Source organism: Mesoplodon densirostris, chromosome 15 (genome assembly GCF_025265405.1).
Source record: "Mesoplodon densirostris isolate mMesDen1 chromosome 15, mMesDen1 primary haplotype, whole genome shotgun sequence".
NCBI lineage: Eukaryota > Metazoa > Chordata > Mammalia > Artiodactyla > Ziphiidae > Mesoplodon > Mesoplodon densirostris.
The window spans coordinates 12,347,020-12,366,480 of record NC_082675.1 but is presented as its reverse complement, the minus strand read 5'-3'; the positions used below and the strand labels follow the sequence as shown (position 1 = coordinate 12,366,480).

At 44.3% G+C, this 19,461-nt stretch overlaps 1 protein-coding gene and 1 non-coding gene across 3 annotated transcripts in view; one reads left to right on the top strand and one right to left on the bottom strand.

The window, feature by feature from the left end:
- Positions 1-1,651: 1,651 nt before the first annotated feature.
- The window catches only part of FBXW8 (F-box and WD repeat domain containing 8), a 116,565-nt gene continuing 98,755 nt past the window's right edge, over positions 1,652-19,461 (top strand). The window contains exons 1-2 of one of the 2 annotated variants that reach the window (XM_060118849.1): positions 1,652-2,045; positions 17,339-17,443. In XM_060118849.1, the coding sequence (XP_059974832.1) occupies positions 1,725-2,045; positions 17,339-17,443 (426 nt within the window). In that variant the 5' untranslated portion in view covers positions 1,652-1,724. The remainder of the gene's footprint in view (positions 2,046-17,338; positions 17,444-19,461) is intronic. The other variant, XM_060118850.1, reaches the window with a different exon arrangement.
- LOC132503331 (U6 spliceosomal RNA) lies at positions 12,294-12,400 on the bottom strand. The gene has a single exon (XR_009534580.1). It is a non-coding gene; the product is annotated as a U6 spliceosomal RNA (small nuclear RNA).

Sequence of the window (19,461 nt, the reverse complement as noted above, 5' to 3'; positions counted from 1 at the left end):
CTATATTGTGAATAATTTTCACGTAGTTAAGTTTTCTTCTCCAACGTAATTTAATAGTGGCACAGTTTTTCAATAGCTGCACAGTTTTTCCTTTACTCATTCATTATATGTAGTACTATGTGCCAGACACTGTTTTGAGCACTGAAGACATAGCAAAGAACAAATAGATGAGGTCTCTGCTCTCACGAAGCTGACAAGCCAGTTAGGATCTTTCTTACATTCTAATGGAGAATAACTTAATTAACCAATGCCCTATTGTCAACTACTTAGATTGCTTCTGATATTTAGCACTATAAACAATGCTTCAGTGAACCTCCCTGAACGTATTCTTTGAACTCCTCAATCTTCTTCTCTTGGATAAATTCCTAGAAGTGGAATTGCTGGAAGAAAGAGGATGTGAGTAAATGAAGGTGCTGGGATTCCCACCTAGATCCACCTCTGGCACCCAGGCTGTCAACAACCATGCTGGTGATATCACTGAATTTAAAAATAGACACACACACACACACACACACACACACACACACACACACGCATGGTAACCAGAGGTGCCACCAAATGGTTCCTAGCTGGTCTAGATGTGTGGGCTCTATGATTCTGATAATTAATAGGTCAGGTATGGACTAAGAGAGGATTAGAATCCTGGGTCTGCAAATTACCAGTTGTGTGATCTGTGGCTATTTATCTGTAAAGTGAAGACAGTAGTTCTCACTTTAAGTGTTGTTATTAAGTAAATATTTATTGAGCTCCTATTAGTCACTGGCCTCCAAGCTAAGAACTGACAGTCCAGTAGGGAAGGGAGATGTTAGTAAGACATCACACAGATATAAAATTACAAATTGTGTTCTGTGCTATAAGTATGGGATGCTGTTAAGAATGAATAGCAGGGAGACGTGATTTGCGGGGGCGGGGTTTGGGAGGTTTGGGAGTTTGGGAGAACTGAGATATGAAAGATGTGTGAGAGTTAACCAGGTCAAGGTGGGGATAAAAGTCCCTGAGGAGCGAACAACAGACACAAAGCCCTTAGAAGGTGGTATGCTGTTGTATGCCTCTTACTTTCCAATCTCATAGCCCTCTCACTTGCAGTTCCTTCTGGAAAGATCTCTTATGAGATCTGATTTCCCATGGCTGGTTTCTCTCCTCATTTAGCTTTTAGTTCACACGGCGTATCAGACAGTCCATTCTCTGAACATCCTTCTAAAAGTAATCCTCCCATCCCTGTCCCTCGCCTTGTTTTATTACCTTACCTTGTTTTAGCTTCTTCATAACGCCTCCCACGGATTCAAACGTTCATATTCGTTTGTTGAACGCCTCCTCCTTCCCACCCCCTCACTTGAATGCAAACCCCTAGAGGGAAGAGATTATTTTTGTTGCTGCAGATTCAAATACTGAATTCTCAGCACCTGACATAGTAGTTGCTCAATGCATGTTTGAATGAAAAAACAGGGCTTGGCTCACAGTCTGCGCTTGGCAAAAGCCACAAGCGGAAAGTTGAGAAGCTGGGGCGGGGGCAGGGTACAGACCCCGGCCTGGGTTGCCGCAAGCCACAGCGCCAGGGACAGCCGGAGGGGAGCACTGGGGGCGGGGCGGGGCCGGGCACGCCACCCGGAACCCGAGCGCGGCAGCGGCGGCGGTTTCCGGCGGCGGCGGACACTTCCCGCGGAGGGACCGTCCCGTGGCACCTGGTGGGCCGGAGAGGACGCGGCGGGCCGGGAGCGGCGGCGATGGCCGAACACAGTCTGGACGAGTTCCGCCGGCGCTGGGAGGAGGAGCTGGCGCAGACCCAGGCGCTGAGGAAGCGGCGGCGGCCCGAGGCTGCCGAGCGGCGGCCGCGGCGGCCCGAGGTGGTCCCTGGGCGCGACGAGCAGCAGGCCTCGGGGTACCTGGCGCTGGCCCAGGGCCTTTTGGAGGGCGCGGGGCGGCCCCCGGTGGCGCGGGCGACCCGGGCCGAGAGGCAGGAGGCGGCGAGCCGTTCCCGCTCCCCTCCGGCCCGCGAGGCTGCCGGCGGCGGGGAGCAGCTGGTGGATCAGCTCATCCGGGACCTGGTGAGTGGCCGTCGCCTCCCGCCGAGGCACGGGCTGGCCGTCGCCCCGGTACAAATGGCCTAATGAGTTGGAAAGTAACTGTGTGCCACCAGTGTGGGGGTGGGGAAATGAGTAGAGGTACACACCCCTGTGTTTGTGCGTGCATTGAGTATCTCTGGAAGGTGTGGTTCCCAGCTGGGGGCGATTTTGTGCCCCGTTTTGGCAGTGTCTGCAGACATTTTTGGATGCCACAATTGGGGCGGGGGTGTGTTCGCTGCAAGCGTCTAGTGGGTAGAGGCCAGGAATGCTCATGAACATTCTACAATGCACGGGACAGCACCCACAAAAAATTATCTGGTCTAAAATGTCAGCAAGTATGAGACCGAGAAATCCTGATCTAGAAGGGTTCCTAAACTTTTAACAAGGTTGCCTTTGTGGAGGACAACTCACGACGTGGATAGGAAGGAATTTAAACTTTTCTCTATATAGTGTTTGTACAGTTCAAGTTTTTCTAACTGTTCATGCATTACTTCAGTTAAAGCAGAAAAAAAACTTTTGATAAGAACCTCCATGTTAATCATAGTGCTCATGTTGTGGGGCATGAATCCCTTCCAGAATCTGGAGGAAGCCAGGAACCCTCTCTCTTAAAAAAAAAAAAAAAAAAAAAAAAAAAAAAAAAAAAAAAAGCCCCTTTCACAAAGGTGGCACAATCAAGATCACCTGAAACACATTCATGTTTAAGAGTTGGAAAAAGGCAGCAGGTTTTAATGACTTAAATTGGGCTCAAAGGCAGCGTCTATGGCTTCTCAATAGGGAGGAATTCTGTAATTAAGCTGTTTCCAGAAGAAGTGGCTTATTCAACATAATATGTAGTAATATTCAAATAACATTAGTAGCTATAAGATTTCTCAGAGTTTCTGGTTCTGTGCTCTGCCTATCTCTAAGGTTAGATATAAACTGTGTGTGTGTGTGTGTGTATGTGTGTGTTATAAGCGTTCTCATTTAATGTGTTAATTCTTATATATGAAATTCATATTGGCGTCATGCATGCTTCTGTAAGAAGCGGGTCATCATTGAAGAAGCCTGACATGTAAAAATTAAATTTGTTGGGCTTCCCTGGTGGCGCAGTGGTTGAGAGTCCGCCTGCCGATGCAGGGGACACGGGTTCGTGCCCTGGTCCGGGAAGATCCCACATGCCGCGGAGCGGCTGGGCCCGTGAGCCATGGCCACTGAGCCTGCGCGTCCGGAGCCTGTGCTCTGCAACGGGAGAGGCCACAACAGTGAGAGGCCCGTGTACCGAGAAAAAAAAAAAATTAAATTTGTCAGTGGCTTGGGAAGGTGACTTAGCACCTGGTAAGTTGTTCAGGCCAGTCCAGATCTGCACAGTAGTTATCCCCACAAAAGTAAACTTGTAGGCTGAGGCAAGACCAGCTTTGGGGGTAAAGAGAAACAGGAATGTGGATTATTAGGACAAAGGCACATTTGGGGCCTCACAAATCCTCCCCACTGAATATGGCATTGTATTCAGGAGTCAGAACAATCCTGGGAGGTAGGTATTGTCAGTCTCATTTTACAAACGAGGAAATGCAGGTTTTCTGTAATTTGCCCAGGGTTACCCAGCTGCAAGTTCTTGGGATTGAATTTGGATTCAGATCTGTTGGACTTTAAATTTCACCAGGTAGGAGTTCCCAAAACTTGACTTGCTGTAACAATCACATTAAGCCTTATTAAAATATAGGTTCTGGCCCTTCCCAGCCCTGCTGCATCAGTTTCCAGAGGAGGGGCCCAGAAACCTGGTGATTGGGATGATTAGGTGAGTTTGAGACATTGTTCTCAGCTGTACAGCTTATTTTGGTTTGAGTTCTTGATTCCCTAGTCTTTCTAGTCCTAACATTCCTGAGGCACAGGCATTGATACCAAAAACAGTGGAGCCCTAACTGAAGTATCCTGAAAATGGAAGCGGCCTGCCTGCTGGAGGATCCAAGGGACTTAAGAATCTGTTTCATTTATAGTTAGAAAAAGCCTGCCCTGGAGTATATGCCCTCGATCCCTTCTGCTCCCTTTGGAATCACCACATTAGGTTCTGCTAGGCTCTAAGCTATCGTGAGGAGCATCCAACTTTGGGGCACCGCTAGTGGTTTTGTTTTTTTGTTTGTTTTTTGTACTTAGCAATCATCAGTAACACTGCTATAAATAAAAAATAAAGTATTAATAATTCATTGTGTGCTTACTTGTTTGTCTCCTGGGTATTGTCTTGTCAGGGTTTAGAGACATTGTCTTCTTCAGTTCTCCCAATGGCCCTCTCCAGTGGACAGCATTAGTCCCATATGACAGATGAGGTTTAGGAAAGTAATTGTTTTAAGGGACCCACCCAGTATCTTCAGTCTGAGAAATGATGGCAGCCTTTATAGAAAAGGTATTTCAGGGGTTGTAAGTCCCAAAGCCCACAGAGGGCAGGGAGGAAATGCAAATGAGTGAAGTAGGCTACATGTTACTCATTTGATCCTTCTTTTCCTAGTTCATCAGGTGTTGTGTCTTCAGATTCCAGCCATACTTTTGTAATAATTTGTTTCATAACGGCTACCGTTCTTTTTGTCACATTAAGTAGTAAACATAACGGTGTAGATATTTTCTTCACAATACCCCTAAAGAAAAATACTTAACCGTTTTTTCTTGAAGCACAGCCCTCCTCTTGGTCTTGTTTCCCCCCTTTTTAAAAATTAAAAAGAAAAGGCAACCTCTCTATTGAAGTGTACCAACCATAAATGTACATCTTGATGTATTTCCAAGAGCGTACACATCAATGTAAACAGCACCCAGGTTACAGAACAACATTACCAGCTTTTCAGAACCCTTATGTGTGCCATTCCACCCAAGGGTAACCACTCACCTGACTTCTAACGTCTTATTTATTTATTTATTTATTAAAAATTGGGCGGTCTCAATTATCCTTTATTTGTAGTTTACCTTGAATTACTCTGGTAACCTATTGAAGTTTTTTTTTTTTTTTTCCCTCCACTTCACGCTGTCTTGGCGCATGTACGTGTCACCGGCTCTTTTTTTGTTAATTTTATTTATTTATTTATGGCTGTGTTGGGTCTTCGTTTCTGTGCGAGGGCTTTCTCTAGTTGTGGCAAGTGGAGGTCACTCCTCATCGCGGTGCGCGGGCCTCTCACTATCGCGGCCTCTCTTGTTGCGGAGCACAGGCTCCAGACGCGCAGGCTCAGTAATTGTGGCTCACGGGGCCAGCTGCTCCGTGGCATGTGGCATCTTCCCAGACCAGGGCTCGAACCCGTGTATCCTGCGTTGGCAGGCAGACTCTCAACCACTGCGCCACCAGGGAAGCCCCTAACGTCTTATTTTAATTTTATCTGATTTTGAACTATATAAGTAGAATCATACAACACATACTTTTGGGTTCTTGTGCACAGCATTATGTATGAGATTTATCCCTATAAATATGCCACATCTTACTAATTCTGTTGATGGGCATTATTGATAACTAGTTTGTTAATAGGCAGTTTGGGGCTGTCAGGAATAGTGCTGCTGTGAACATTTTGTACATCTTTTGGAACATATGTACACACTCTTCTTGGGTATTTGCTTAGGAGTGGAATTGCCGGGTTACAGGATATGTGTATGTTCAGCCTTAGTAGATAATGACCATTTTCCAAAGTGGTTGTGCTGTTTTTTTCACCTTTCATAGTAACTGGAGTATGTGGAATATAGTGTTTCACTTTCTTCTTTGCCATAAATATACCACCACCCAACTGAGACGACATATGGCGACTGAACGTGACCCTAGCATGGATGAGATGATAGTGACGAATTGGAAAATGTTAAGCTGTGGCTGGGCTGAAAGCGAGAACCTCTGCCCAGGTCAGCTCCTTGTTGCCGTGTAAGAATGTGGTCCCAGTGTTGCAGAGTCTTTAGGGTTTTTTCCCCCCAAATTGCGATTATGTATTTTTATGTGGGCTCTATCAGTTTTTGCTACAAAAAACCCCCAAAACTTTGGCTTAAGACAACCAAGATTTATTTAGCTCACCATCTTGCAGAGTGACAGTTGAGCTGGGCATGAGTGGGCTCATGTACCTGTCTGAGGTTAACTCCTGTCGGCGAGGCAGCTCCACTTCTGGTTGTGTGTGTGTGTGTGTGTGTGTGTGTCTGGATTACGTGTCTCATCTTCCAGCACGTTAGCCCTGGGTGGACCTTACCAGAGTTATGAGAGCAGCAAAAAGGCAAGTCCCAACCCCCAAGTGCTTTTGAAGTCTCTGCCTAGGTCATGTTTGTTATTGTCTCATTGACCAACGCAACTCATACGACCTCACCCAGAGTCAGATACCCAAATGCTTGAACACAGAGAGGCATGAACAAATTAGGGGACTAGTTAATATAACTATCTACCACACAAACTCTTCCCACTTTTAGTTTTTGTTAACATATGTACACGATAGAAAACGACACCTCTCCTTCGACTAGATTTGCCTTGGGCCATGAGTTTGTGATCTTTGCCTTATGTCTTCCCAAGAATCCTTTGATCTGTGGGTGACTCCTGAAAAGGAAAATTTAGTTCCATTTTGGACTCCCCAGAAACTCTGACAGGCTCGTCCAGTTGACATGAAAGGGAAATAAAAAGCCGGTACCACCTCCTAACACCCCCCTCCCCTTTTCCCCCGCCTTTGGAGCACTCTGTTTACCAGCACATCCTGTTGTGTTTTTGGTGCAGTCTCCGTCACTTCAGTTTTCAGTATCATCACTAGAGCGAGAACAACTAGTACGTTAGCACTCAGCAGTGAAATTGCCTCTTGATGGGAGCGTGAACAGCATCGCCTTACAGTGTCACATGGCCGGTACAGGCAAGACCTTTGATGGACAAGCCCAGCTGAAACGAAAACTTAGAAATGACTCCCACTGAGCCTCGTCTTCTCTTGTGAAGCTTTTGGTCATAGTGCTTAGAAACCATCTGCTTCAGATGGTGAGTTAGGGACACCTAAATTGTCTTCTTGGTATATGGTTGAGTTAGTGAAAGAAATGATACAGCCCTGCATAGAATTTTAGAGGCAGTAGGCACTTTGTCTTTTTTGTCTTTTTTCCCTTTCTCAGTAAATTCAGGCTTCTCACAGATAGTGGAGTATAATTGCAAGTATGCTGCTGCTTTCTTCACTGTGGTGGTTATGAAATCCAGTTGCTCGGTCCCATCTCTATTTAGGTGATGTGTCAGGACTCTGGGCTGCAAGCAGTCAGCACCCAACTCATACTGGCTTAAAAAAAACCAAACTGGAATCTGTTGATTCATGTAACTGAAAATTCCAGCTGTGGTCCTTGTTCTGGGTGGTTTTATGATGTAACTAGAAGTCTCTCCATCTCTCTTTTTTTTGTCCTCCCCCCACCCCAGTTTTACTGAGATGTAATTGACATAGAACATTGACAGGTACAGCACGGTGACTTGACATATGTATATGTTACAAAATGATTACCACAGTAAGTTTAGTGAACATCAGTTACCTCAGTAGTTACAAATTTTTTTTTCTCTGTAGAAATCTCTCCATCTCTCAGTCCTGCTTTCCTTTTGTTGGCTTTATTCATAGAATTGGCTTTATCCCAATTTGGGATAAAATGGCTGCCAGCAACTCCAGTCTTATATTCTGTCAGCTTAGCAACCCAGGGGAAAGAGAGCATCTGTTTTATGCAGCAGAAGTTACGAACTTAAATTCCCATTGATCCAGACTGGGTCATGGAGCCATCCTCAAACCAGTCACTGACGCAAATTGGCCAGGCTCATATCCACTGCCCACTCCTGAAGATAAGTGTGGGGTCAGCCCCACCTAAGCCATGTTGACCAAGAGTGGGGTGGTTTCCTAAAAGAAAAGAGGGGATGGATGTTGGGCAGAAACAACAGATGACCACTTTAAGTGGGTAACTGTTTGAAGTGGCGCTAACTGTAGCAACGTAGGTGATTTCTGTTCATCCAACATATTTATGGATCAGCTGGGTGCCAGGGAATCAGTAGTAAGCAGAATGGACACAGTCCCTGACCTCAGGAGCCTAGTCTTGCTTCTTTTAACTGAAAGGGTAACATTAATGGAGCAGGATGGCTCTGGTTACAAGGCCAGGCTCAGAATCGGGCGGACCTGAGTTCAGATGCGGTCTCTGCTGCTAACTTGTTGTCTGACCTTGGGCAGGTCACTTACCCTGCCTTATCAAATGAGGACCAGGCTAGTATGATCTTGTGTAGAGGCTGGGACATTCTTAGCACCAAGCTGGCTTACAATAAGTAGACAGTAAATTAAAACTGGTGCTATTATTATCATTAGTATTGCAGAAAAGTTCATTATACTATCTCACTTCCTCTTTGCTAAAGCTCATCCCTGGTGAGCCTCTTGCTTCAAGCCGCCCCCTGGAATCCCTGGAGGGCAGTGTCTCTTGTCTTCCTCTTGTAACCCCACCTATGGTACTCAGTGCAGTGGGGGCCCCGTCGGCATGTGTGGAATTGAAATAACATGGGCAGAGCTGCTGCTTCCAACAGCAGCCTCATAAGGAGGCTCTGTGATGGTTAGAACCCCTGTGAACATTCAGAGCGTTACGATTGGGGTTTTCAGGCCTGATGAAAGTTTTAATACTGTTGGCCAATATTTATTGCTCACTTTGTCAATATTTAATTTGTCAGAGCCTACATCTATGTTGTCAACAGGTCAATTTGATGACTTGACTTTCCTCTTTTTTTATTTTTTATTTATTTTTTATTATTTTTTTTTGCGGTACATGGGCCTCTCACTGTTGTGGCCTCTCCCGTTGCAGAGCACAGGCTCCGGACGCGCAGGCTCAGCGGCCATGGCTCACGGTCCCAGCCGCTCTGCGGCATGTGGGATCTTCCCGGACCGGGGCACAAACCCGTGTCCCCTGCATCGGCAGGCGGACTCTCAACCACTGCACCACCAGGGAAGCCCTCCTCTTTTTTTTAAAGTTAGAAACAAGTAAGGAAACTGACTAATACAAAATGAGAAGGCAACCGAGTCAAATGTGAACTCATGCATTGGCTTACCTGGAGTGACTTTCCTTCCGCTTTCTGTCCTTTGCCTTCCTTTTAAGGCTTAACTTGATTCTTGTTCCTATGTTAACTCTCTCCTGATCCCTCCAGCCCGAGGTTCTCTGCCTTTTCCTTTACTCCAACTAAAACGTTCTCTTGTCAGTGCCATGTATTTTTTTTCCTGTTACGAGTGAGCACATGTCTACTTGGGCACGTTTTATAATGGTCTCTGTGTACACTAGAACAACTTGTAACTTAGGACGTCTGTTTGTTGAAAGGTTCTGCTGCTTGAAGCAGCCTGGGCTCCATTCATTCACTCCTCAAGTACTCATTAGGCGGCTTCTTGGTACCAGGTACTCTTCTAGTCACTGAGGCTACAGCAGTGAACAAGTCAGAAAAAATTCATGCTCTTAGAAAGCCCACATCCTGGGCAAGAGGGAGATGGACAATGAACAAATAATTGTCAGGTAATAGATGCCCTGGAGAAGAATAAAGCGGGTGGAAGGGATAGTGTGTGTATGTGTTGGGGGTAGTGCTGTCCAAGAGGGCCTTCCTGGGAAGGTCATGCTTATGGAAGGGGTGAGGGAGCAAGTGTGCAGAGATTTGGGGGAGGGCATTCTAGGCAGAGAACGGCAAGTGCAGAGGTTCTGTGGTGGCCAGGGCCAGCTGGCCTCGTGGGCCCGTGTGACCTGTGCAGTCACATAGGGCCTCAGGCTTAGAAGCACCCTGTGCTCGGTTTAATGCTCTGTTGTTGCCATCTTGACATTCTTAATATTAAACAAGGGGCCCTGCATTTCCAGTTTCCACTGGGCTCTACAAATGATGTAGCCAATTCTGATGGTACGAATGTGCTTGGAGTATTTGGGACCCTTGACGTGAAGCTCTTTCCGCAAACAACCCGTACCCGCACAGGCCCCCCTGGGACCGGAAGCTTTTGATAAGGGAGCTCCCCCTCCCCCTCCCCTCCTGACTTCTTTCTGGAGAGAAAAACTGTATCCCAGTTTAGACTAAAAGGGGGCTTAGAAAGCAGAGGTCGTGCGTCCTCTGCCTCCCTAGCTTTCTCCACTGCCCAGCCTCCTGGGGTCGCCCCAGCCCGCGCTGCCCGATTGTTTAGGTGGCTCTCTTGTGTCCACCCCTTGCCAGAGTGCCCAGGGGAATCATACCAGTAGGTGGTGGATGATAATGGCTCTTGAAGTTGGGAAGCCCATTAAAAAGAATCAAATCCCATGGACGTTTAATGTGCATCTACTGTATGCAGTGCAATGTGCCTGTTAGATACTGTAGTGTTAAAGTTCAGCTATATCATCCATGTATGCTGTCAACAAAAATTTATTGAATACCTTTTGCTCTTTCTCATAGCGAGGCAAGGGATTAGGTTAAATGTTAAACAATAAGTTGGCCTTTTGTGGACTGCTTGGGAGCTTAACCACTCTTTACAGCATTGTTGCTTCGGAGAAATGATTTCCAGGTTCTAAATAGCTGGCTTCCTGATGAACTTGGGAATACCTTGGGGGGCTATCTCTATTGCCTTTTGTAGACTCCAGTTTTTATTCCATTTTATGGGACAGTGATTTAGCTCTATAAAAGATTTTAGCTCTTTGAGTGTTGATATCATTTCTTATACATTTGCTAACAGTACCTCCCTCCCCCCAGCACCTGGCATGGACCTGAATTCAGATAATGTTTTGAACATAAAACACCTTATCTTAAAAATGTATTGTTTTTCTTTGTGAAACTATCACATGGTTATTGTAAAAAATATTGAGGAAATTCAGAAGAATAGAAAGACGAAAACAAAAATCTCTTGTAATGTCATTGCTCAGTGGCTACAGCTGTTAACATTTTGGTGGACTTTTGTCATTGTTTTTCTTTTGTATAAATAAGAACATGTTTTGAGACACATTTGGGAATGTAAATGAATGGCTGTTTATCTTGACAGTGTTTCAGACCTTTTTTTCCCCTAATCAACTAATTTTATTTTTCTTAAAGAAAATGCGGGTGAAACTGGAACTCATCTATTCCTCCTGATTGAGATTGTGTGCGTCTATTCCTTAGCAGTATGTAGAAAGTTGAGATAAATTCATGTAGAAAACAGTCTCCTTTCAGTGACAGATTTAGCAGAAATGCTATATATCTATTGTTTGAACTCAGGTGCTTTTCTTAGTTTCTTAACACACCATCTAGAGAGATCTCTCCTGTTGTTTGCCCTGGAGATTACCCTGGGAACAAACCTTAAGTCAGTTTCTTCACTTTTTACTGATTTGGCTCTTAGTAATTATTCCTTCTTCTACTAAACAAGAGAAGACAGATTAAATGTCTAACAGTAAGGCACAAAACCAGTCCATTTACAGACTTAGTCTTACATTAGCACATAAGAGTACAAATCAGCCTCCCTGGGGATGGATCTATTTGCAATTTCTCTTAGCGTTTTTGGAGTAAGTCCAGTAGACTTTGGGAAAATCTAGTATTCACTGACTTTGAATTAACAAAGTAACATGACCCCTTTGTGGTGGCTGTTTTTTTTTTTTTTTGGCTTGATTGGGAAAGGATTGATTCTTACATCTTTTGGTAAGTTAGGGTTGTGGTTCTCAACTTTTGGTTTGTATGAGGATTCCTGAGGAAGAGTTGCTTGAGCCCCATCTCTGGGAATTTGGGACATTAGGTCTGAGTGAGACCGTGGGTTTTTGGTTTCACACACACACACACACACACACACACACACACACAGACACACACACACACCCTCCACAGATGATTTTGATGTATAATATAGGACAAGAGTCACCAATACTGGAGAGAGAATCAATATCTCAACCATTAAAAAAAAAATTAAAACCCAAGTTGTATGTTGTCTAAAGGGTATCCTTCTTTAAATTTGAAGGAATGTTAATACTTTAAATTTACTGGTCTTCTGTAGCATAAATTTGTCCATTCTAAATTATTCTCTAAACATTGTAGTCATACATTTTTATAGTACGACCACGTTTCCTATATTTCAAGTGTCTCTTTTCTTCTTGGAATATCTTAGTTTCTGAACTGCCAACTTGTCCATTTCCATATTTAAGTTAGTATAGATATAGTTGGTTAATGTGGCCCATAACTTTTAGGGTGGCTGTATGCTTCAAAATAGCCTAGATGGAAGTCTGATAGAACCTTTTATTTTTTTTTATTTTTAATTATTTTCTATTTAGAGACTGCAGTTAAATTCTTTTTATTAACATCTTTATTGGAGTATAATTGCTAAAAATAGGGAACACTTCAGAAATTTGCGTGTCATCCTTGTGCAGGGGCCATGCTGATCTTCTCTGTATTGTTCCAATTTTAGTATATGTGCTGCTGAAGCGAGCACTGATAGCACCTTTTAGATGGCAGGGTATTTCTCTGCACACTAGTAGCAAGTAGTAGTTTTTTTTTTTTTTTTTTACTTTGTGAACCAGGGTAGTACCAAATGAGAGTGCTTAGGACCTTCTGCTACTATTAAGGTATATGTGGTTACTGGGCTGAAGCCTCTGTCCAGGATGTGGCTCCACATCCTTGTCCAATTATGCTGTACCTATAAAAGAATTGGATTTTTAACCACAGGATCGAGCATGCTCGTAACTCTCAATCTTTTGTAAGGTGTTCCCCAAGTGATATGTTACTGATAATAAGAGAGAGAAGTTTATGAGTGATTTACTTAACCCTGAAGCTGATCTAGCTTTTTGTTTTTGGTATAATAACATCACTCTAACTTACCTGCATTCCACTGTTGCCTCCTTAGTAGAAAGGGAAGTAGGTTACCTAGACTAATGTCTCTGGAGTTGTGCATAAGAGCCCTTGTGAATGTGCTGAACACAGGACTGTTTGGGAATAAAGATTAGATTTTCCGTGAAACAGACTCTGAGATAGAGATTTGCATGCAGGTGGTTTCATGGGTTGGCCTTTCTGAGGGGTCCCACATACAGGTCTTTATACTTTATACTCAGCTGTTGAGTAGTCATTGGATGCACACTGCCCTCGAGGAGGGAGTGTAACCTGGAATGAGGCAGCTTGGCCAAGGGCAGTGCCTGGGAAGGGACACAGCTATAAGCCAGTGGCAGGCAGTATTCTGGGCATCTGGGGGGAAAGTGTCATGGATCCAGAGGGGGAATCTGAGTGACCCACCACAGCCTCCACTACAAGAGCCAGTGATAGAATGTCTTGCCAGAAGGATTCTAAGGGTGCAACATGAAACTTCAGCATTTGGTCTCCTGACCTTGTGGGTCTACATATTTCTTAAGATGTGGAGATGTGGACCTTCCTTTAGTATGTTGGTTTCTTTTTTTTTTTTCCCTGCCATTCCCAGCCAGTGGTAGCAACAGGGAAGCTCATTTATATAAGAGTCTGGGACTTGATCTGTTTGGGATTGACCATCATTTTGTAGTTTAGATGCAATTCTAAGAGCACAGTGATTTTTTTTCCCACTCTTCACACCTTTTATTTTATTATTTTAAACATTTATTGGAGTATAATTGCTTTACATTGTTGTGTTAGTTGCTGCTGTATAACAAAGTGAATCAGCTATATGTATACATATATCCCCATATCCCCTCCCTTTTGGGTCTCCCTCCCACCCTCCCTATCCCACCCCTCTAGGTGGTCACAAAGCACTGAGCTGATCTCTCTGTGCTATGCGGCTGCTTCCCACTAGCTATCTGTTTTACACTTGGTAGTGTATATATATCCATGCTACTCTCTCACTTCATCCCAGCTTACCCTTCCCCCTCCCCGTGTCCTTAAGTCCACTCTCTACGTCTGCTTCTTTATTCCTGTCCTGCCCCTAAGTTCTTCAGAACCTTTTTTTTTTTTAGATTCCATATATATGTGTTAGCATGCGGTATTTGTTTTTCTCTTTCTCTTACTTCACTCTGTATGACAGATTCTAGGTCCATCCACCTCACTACAAATAACTCAATTTCGTTTCTTTTTATGGCTGAGTAATATTCCATTGTATATATGTGCCACATCTTCTTTATCCATTCATCTGTCAGTGGACACTTAGGTTGCTTTCATGTCCTGGCTATTGTAAACAGAGCTGCAATGAACATTGTGGTACATGTCTCTTTTTGAATTATGGTTTTCTCAGGATGTATGCCCAGTAGTGGGATTGCTGGGTCATATGGTAGTTCTATTTTTAGTTTTTGAAGGAACCTCCATACTGTTCTCTATAGTGGCTGTATCCATTTACATTCCCACCAACAGTGTAGGAGCGTTCCCTTTTCTAAGAGCACAGTGATCTAAAAAAAAAGTTTGGCTTTGTGATGTTGGTGTTTACATAATTATCATTCAGTGCTTGGAAGCAGTTGTTGCTCTCCAGAACTTATAAATGATCAGGAACAGTAACCCCGTGTGTTAGCAGTGAGACCAGCGTGGAGTCTCTGACTGTTTATTGGCGTGGGAGCCCTCATACCCCGGACTGGCTACCTCCTTTTCATCCTCTGTACACCAGAGCAGATCCGTCTGTAGTTATTACTGTAGTATAACCTTTTAAAATTGATGATTCTTTTTTAAAAGCCCTCTTGGAAAAGCCCTTGTTGTGTGGATACTTTCAGTATTCATACTTCTGAATGACAGCTTCTGCTGTACCATTCCCTTTCCACTGTCATTGACTATCATGTGCTTATCTCGTGACAAGGGGAGACAACTTTCTGTGTAAACACCAAGCTGACGTGGGGGCTACGTGGAATGTGGACCTAATCAAAAGTATGTGTTGAAGGAAAAAAAGGGACCTGGAATGCCACTCAAGGACAGAAAATAGTGCTATTAACAATCAATTATTACATGCTTAGCCTGGATACTTGTGCCAGGCCCTTTCCATGTATTATTTCATTTTATTCTCATAACTGCCCTATGAATAACATATTAGGTGTGTTAATATCTGTTTCATAGATGAGGAGGCTAAGAATCAGCTGCATTTAGCCTGGTCTCGTGGCTAGTCGGATGGCAGAACTGGGATGATCAGTTGGAATCTGTGCTCTAACCCTCCGTGCTCTGCTGCATCCCAGAGGTCGTGGGGGCTGGCCTGAAGGCGGATGGTGGCAGAGGTTGGAGTGTGCTGAGGCAGAGGCGGTGTTTTCTAGGATGAGAGTAGAGAACTGGCCAACTGAACAGGCAAAAGGGAGAAGGCACCTGCCACCAGAATTGTGACTTTTCTGCACCAGCAAAACTAAAAACAGAGATGACTTCTCATGCTTCATCGCAGTAGTGTCAAGTACAGACATCAGTTCATAGGGAGTCCCGAAGGGACTGATTGAAGAAAGCAATGCCTCTGGCAGCGGGGAGAGAAAAAAAAAAAAAAGCTAATTATGAGTTCAGTTTGCATGAGTGCAGACTTTTCTTTGCCTTTATTCTGCTTGTATGAGGACAGGGAACATTTTTCTCTTGTTTCTTAACTGAGTGGATAAGGTAGACTTCTCCACTTCACCATAGTCAAAAAAATCCAAAAGAGAAAGCAGAAGAAAGTCCAGAGCTGTGAATGATAGTCTTGTACTGTGTGCAGCTTTCCTCGATTCCCTCCATAGTTACGATAAGGAGTCTCAAGTTGGATCTGGGCATAGAGAAGGTGATGCCTCTCCTTCTTGATGAGCTGTAGGAGGGGACCTAGCATGACATTAGACAAATGACTTTCCATTATTTTTTTAGGCAAGGACCGCTTTGTCTTCCAATTACACTTGCAGATTTTTTTCTGTTGTTTTCTGTACAGCCAACACTGCTGTCCTGATTTAACATTCCGTTCCTTCTTTGCCCGCCGAGAACTGTCAACTCTTCCTCTTTTTTCCTCTAGAGATTCTTCTTGGCCTTCATGCTTAGCCTTGCGCTGTTTTTGCAGTTGAATACATTACCTCCTTATGCCCTGGATTATGTTTTAGCCCTGAGACTCCTAGATGAATGGAAACGTGATTCCAGAAAGATCTTCACCCTGAATCGTGGTAGGGTTTGAATCAGTGCTCACACTCCCTTAAAAATGCTGAGATTCTTTTCATGCAGCCTTGCAATATACAACTGTTGTATTTGAGTGGTGAATTAATAATTTGCTTGCAACCAGTAAGTCACCGATGTCAGCCAAAGCTTATTAAAAGTGAATTTCATTAAGCAAGTTTTGTTGGGATGCAGAGCTCTGCTTTCCCCAGCTTTACGGGAGCATGCACCAAAGTGAGCTTTGGCAGGTGGATTCGGTGACAGGCAGAGGGATACATGTGCACACTTGGCCTTTTTTCTGTTTCACCCTCGTATTTCTTTGTGCTACCAGGATCGTCATGACAGCCTTATCTCTCAAATAAAGCCTGTTACCTCATCCCTAATTGCTTATCCAAAGGCAGGCGAGCTCTAATTTCTCCACATTAATAAATGACACCGAAGAAGAACTGCTCTGTTTGCACTGGCTCACTCAGGTTAAGCAGCACAAGCCCCCGGGTGCATTAGGAAACCTTGTGCTTCTCCTGTGGCCACGGGGAGATGGACTCACCTTACCCAAGAGCAGCACTTCATCTGTTTACTCTTTGCTCACGTTCACAGCCCTGTCCCCCTCTTCCTGATGAAAACACCGCAGTGACCTAGGTCAGCATTTCTTCTCTGTGGGCACTCATCCCCCTCCAAGTTGGGGGCTAGTAGCAGTTGTCCTGGAAGGACCAGTGGCCTCCCTGATTCCAAGGCTCTTTCTTGACTGCCTACCACTCACCTTTCCTTAGAAGCTGAGAGGTTTTCCACAAACCTTTGCATTGATTCCTGTGGCACACCCCAGGTTGTGAGATGGCACCCCTGCTTTTTTGTTTTGTTTTGTTTTTTTCTTTTTTTTTTGCGGTATGCAGGCCTCTCACCACTGTGGCCTCCCCCGTTGCGGAGCACAGGCTCCGGACGCGCAGGCTCAATGACCATGGCTCATGGGCCCAGCCGCTCCGCGGCATGTGGGATCTTCCCGGACCGGGGCACGAACCCGCGTCCCCTGCATCGGCAGGCGGACTCAACCACTGCGCCACCAGGGAAGCCCTCCTTTTTGAAACATTACGGGAAATGGTCTTGTGGAGTTTATAAGTGAATGTAAGGAGGGTAAGCTTGTGGGGTCGGAGAATTGAGAGTAGCTGTCAAGCTCTGAATTAGTTCTATGACAGTGCTCTGCGGAATAGTAAGAATGCTTTGCTCCTCCTGGGAATCAGCATCTTCTCTCTTGTCACCACTTAAGGCTATTGCTGGTCATTTAAAGGGCCTGTAAATATGAACATTTTCATATCTCAGAATCTTAAGCTTATTTCTTTTCTTTTTTCCTCCTCAGAATGAAATGGATGACGTGCCCTTCTTTGATATCCAACTGCCTTACGAGTTGGCAATCAATATATTTCAGTATCTGGACAGGAAAGAACTAGGAAGGTGTGCGCAGGTAAGCTGTCATTAATGGATGGTCAGGATTTACCTACATGTGTAATTCAAGTATGGGAAGCTCCTCCATAGCAGAAATTTACTTTACAGAATGACAGACTTTAAAGAATTAATGAGTTGGATAGCAGCTTTACTTGAAGGAAAGCAACCTTGACCTTAAACAATTATGTTCCATATCACCATGTCGTGTTTATCTTTTTGTGACCGTCTGTCCCAGAGCCGTGCTCCTCCTGCAGTCTGAGTTATGGCTGACCTGTGGCAGCGTGCTCAAGGCTGACAAGGTTGTACTTGCCTTTACTGAGATCTCCAGACCTGTTAACGTCCTCACCGTTTCTAATGCAAAGATGCAAGGCCTTGGTTCAGTCACGCCAGTCGTTAGGTTGGGAGCTGAGGGTCAGCCTGGGGACAAAACAGTGAAGTCATGTTCCACTGTATGATCCAAATTACCCTTCAAACACCAGAGTTCCACTCAGTGAGGCGAGAGGCATGTGAGAGCTGAGATCCACCGAGGGAATTGCAGATCGGCGTCACCCATCGCATGCCTACTCTGGGGCACGTGCCCATGGCGTGGAATGGTGGGAGATACAGTCTAGGCTGGACTTTATTGTGTGCATGAATCACAGGGGATCTTGATAAAATGCTAATTGGGATTCAGGAGGTCTGGGGTGTGGCCCAGTGATCCGCATTTCTACCAGGTGATGCCAGTGTGGCTTTGGCCATGCTTTAAGAGGCAAGCATTTATATCAGTAAAGTTAGTCTGTTATTCTCTTCCTTTTGGTGAAGAATGTCTAATTTCTCATAAGTTAAATGTGTATGTGATTGCTGACCATTTGGCTTTTCATGGACAACTGTGTTCCCAGAAGGCACTGGAGTATCCATTGCCAAAGAAGTAATTTGTTTAGTGGTTACTGTTTCCCATCCCTGGATCCTATAATGCATTTGATACAAGTTTCTGTACCTTCAGGAGAAAGAGTTCAGTGAAATTGAGTGGTAGGAGAACTATACAATAAAAATCCGAAACACCACCATGAGTATGAAGGTAAAAATATTAAGGCAGTTTGAGGGTGGTGAAAACTGTAGACAGACTCTAGAGCTGTCAAACTCCATGGCAGTTCAGTGAAATGACACAAAATACAGGACAATTTAGAGAGTTTCTGGTTTTACTCTATTCCCCTATTATGGTTTTACTCTATTATGAAGCATTTTGCTTAATCAAAATTATTTTTCTACTTAAATATGAATTTGAGAAAGTGTTCAGTATTTTTGATTGCCACAGCATCAGTTAAGGGAGGGTATTGGCAAATATTTTTTGATGCAGGGTGTGGAAATATTTTGGAAGAAACTATGCAGAGGCTAAAATTCACAAAATAAAAATGTTTGAAGTGTAAACCATGCTCAGAGCCTATCGACTGCATTAAGTAAGAGTACCTACATTGTCTTCTTCTTTGCCTTGGAAATTGGATTTGTTATATTCTAACTTTACACATTGGCCCTGTTCCCAAGAGTTGAAAACAAGGGTGTAGCTAAACGAGTCCAGCTCCTGGATTTCAGCCTGATGCTGTTAGCCAAAGTCTTGGAACAGGGTCTAATAGCTAGCTTTCCACAAAGTCAGCCTTAGATGATAAAATCTTCATTCTTGATAGGGAGCTGCTGTTTAAGGAATCATTCCTTTTTACATTACTTTTGCTCTCCTGCTTTGTAGAGGGCCATGTGGCTTTCACATCTGCTGCTGGTTTTCTCATCCAAAGAGTTTATCAGTGAAAGATAGGATCTGGTGGAAGAAGAAATCCCCCTTTTGGTACAGTGGGGCTGCATTCCAGGGTAGATTGGTTATGCTGGTGAGATTATTCTGCAGGTGTGAACAGTTTAATTTGCAACACAGTAGTCCAATTGTGCACCAGAATTCTTCCCTCTTGGGCCAGTTGGATTTGGGTTTTTGTGGTTGAACCTAATTTTTAGAGCACATGTATAAGAGTAGAAAATATCCTTAAACAGAACCCCTGAGGTGGCTCTGATCTT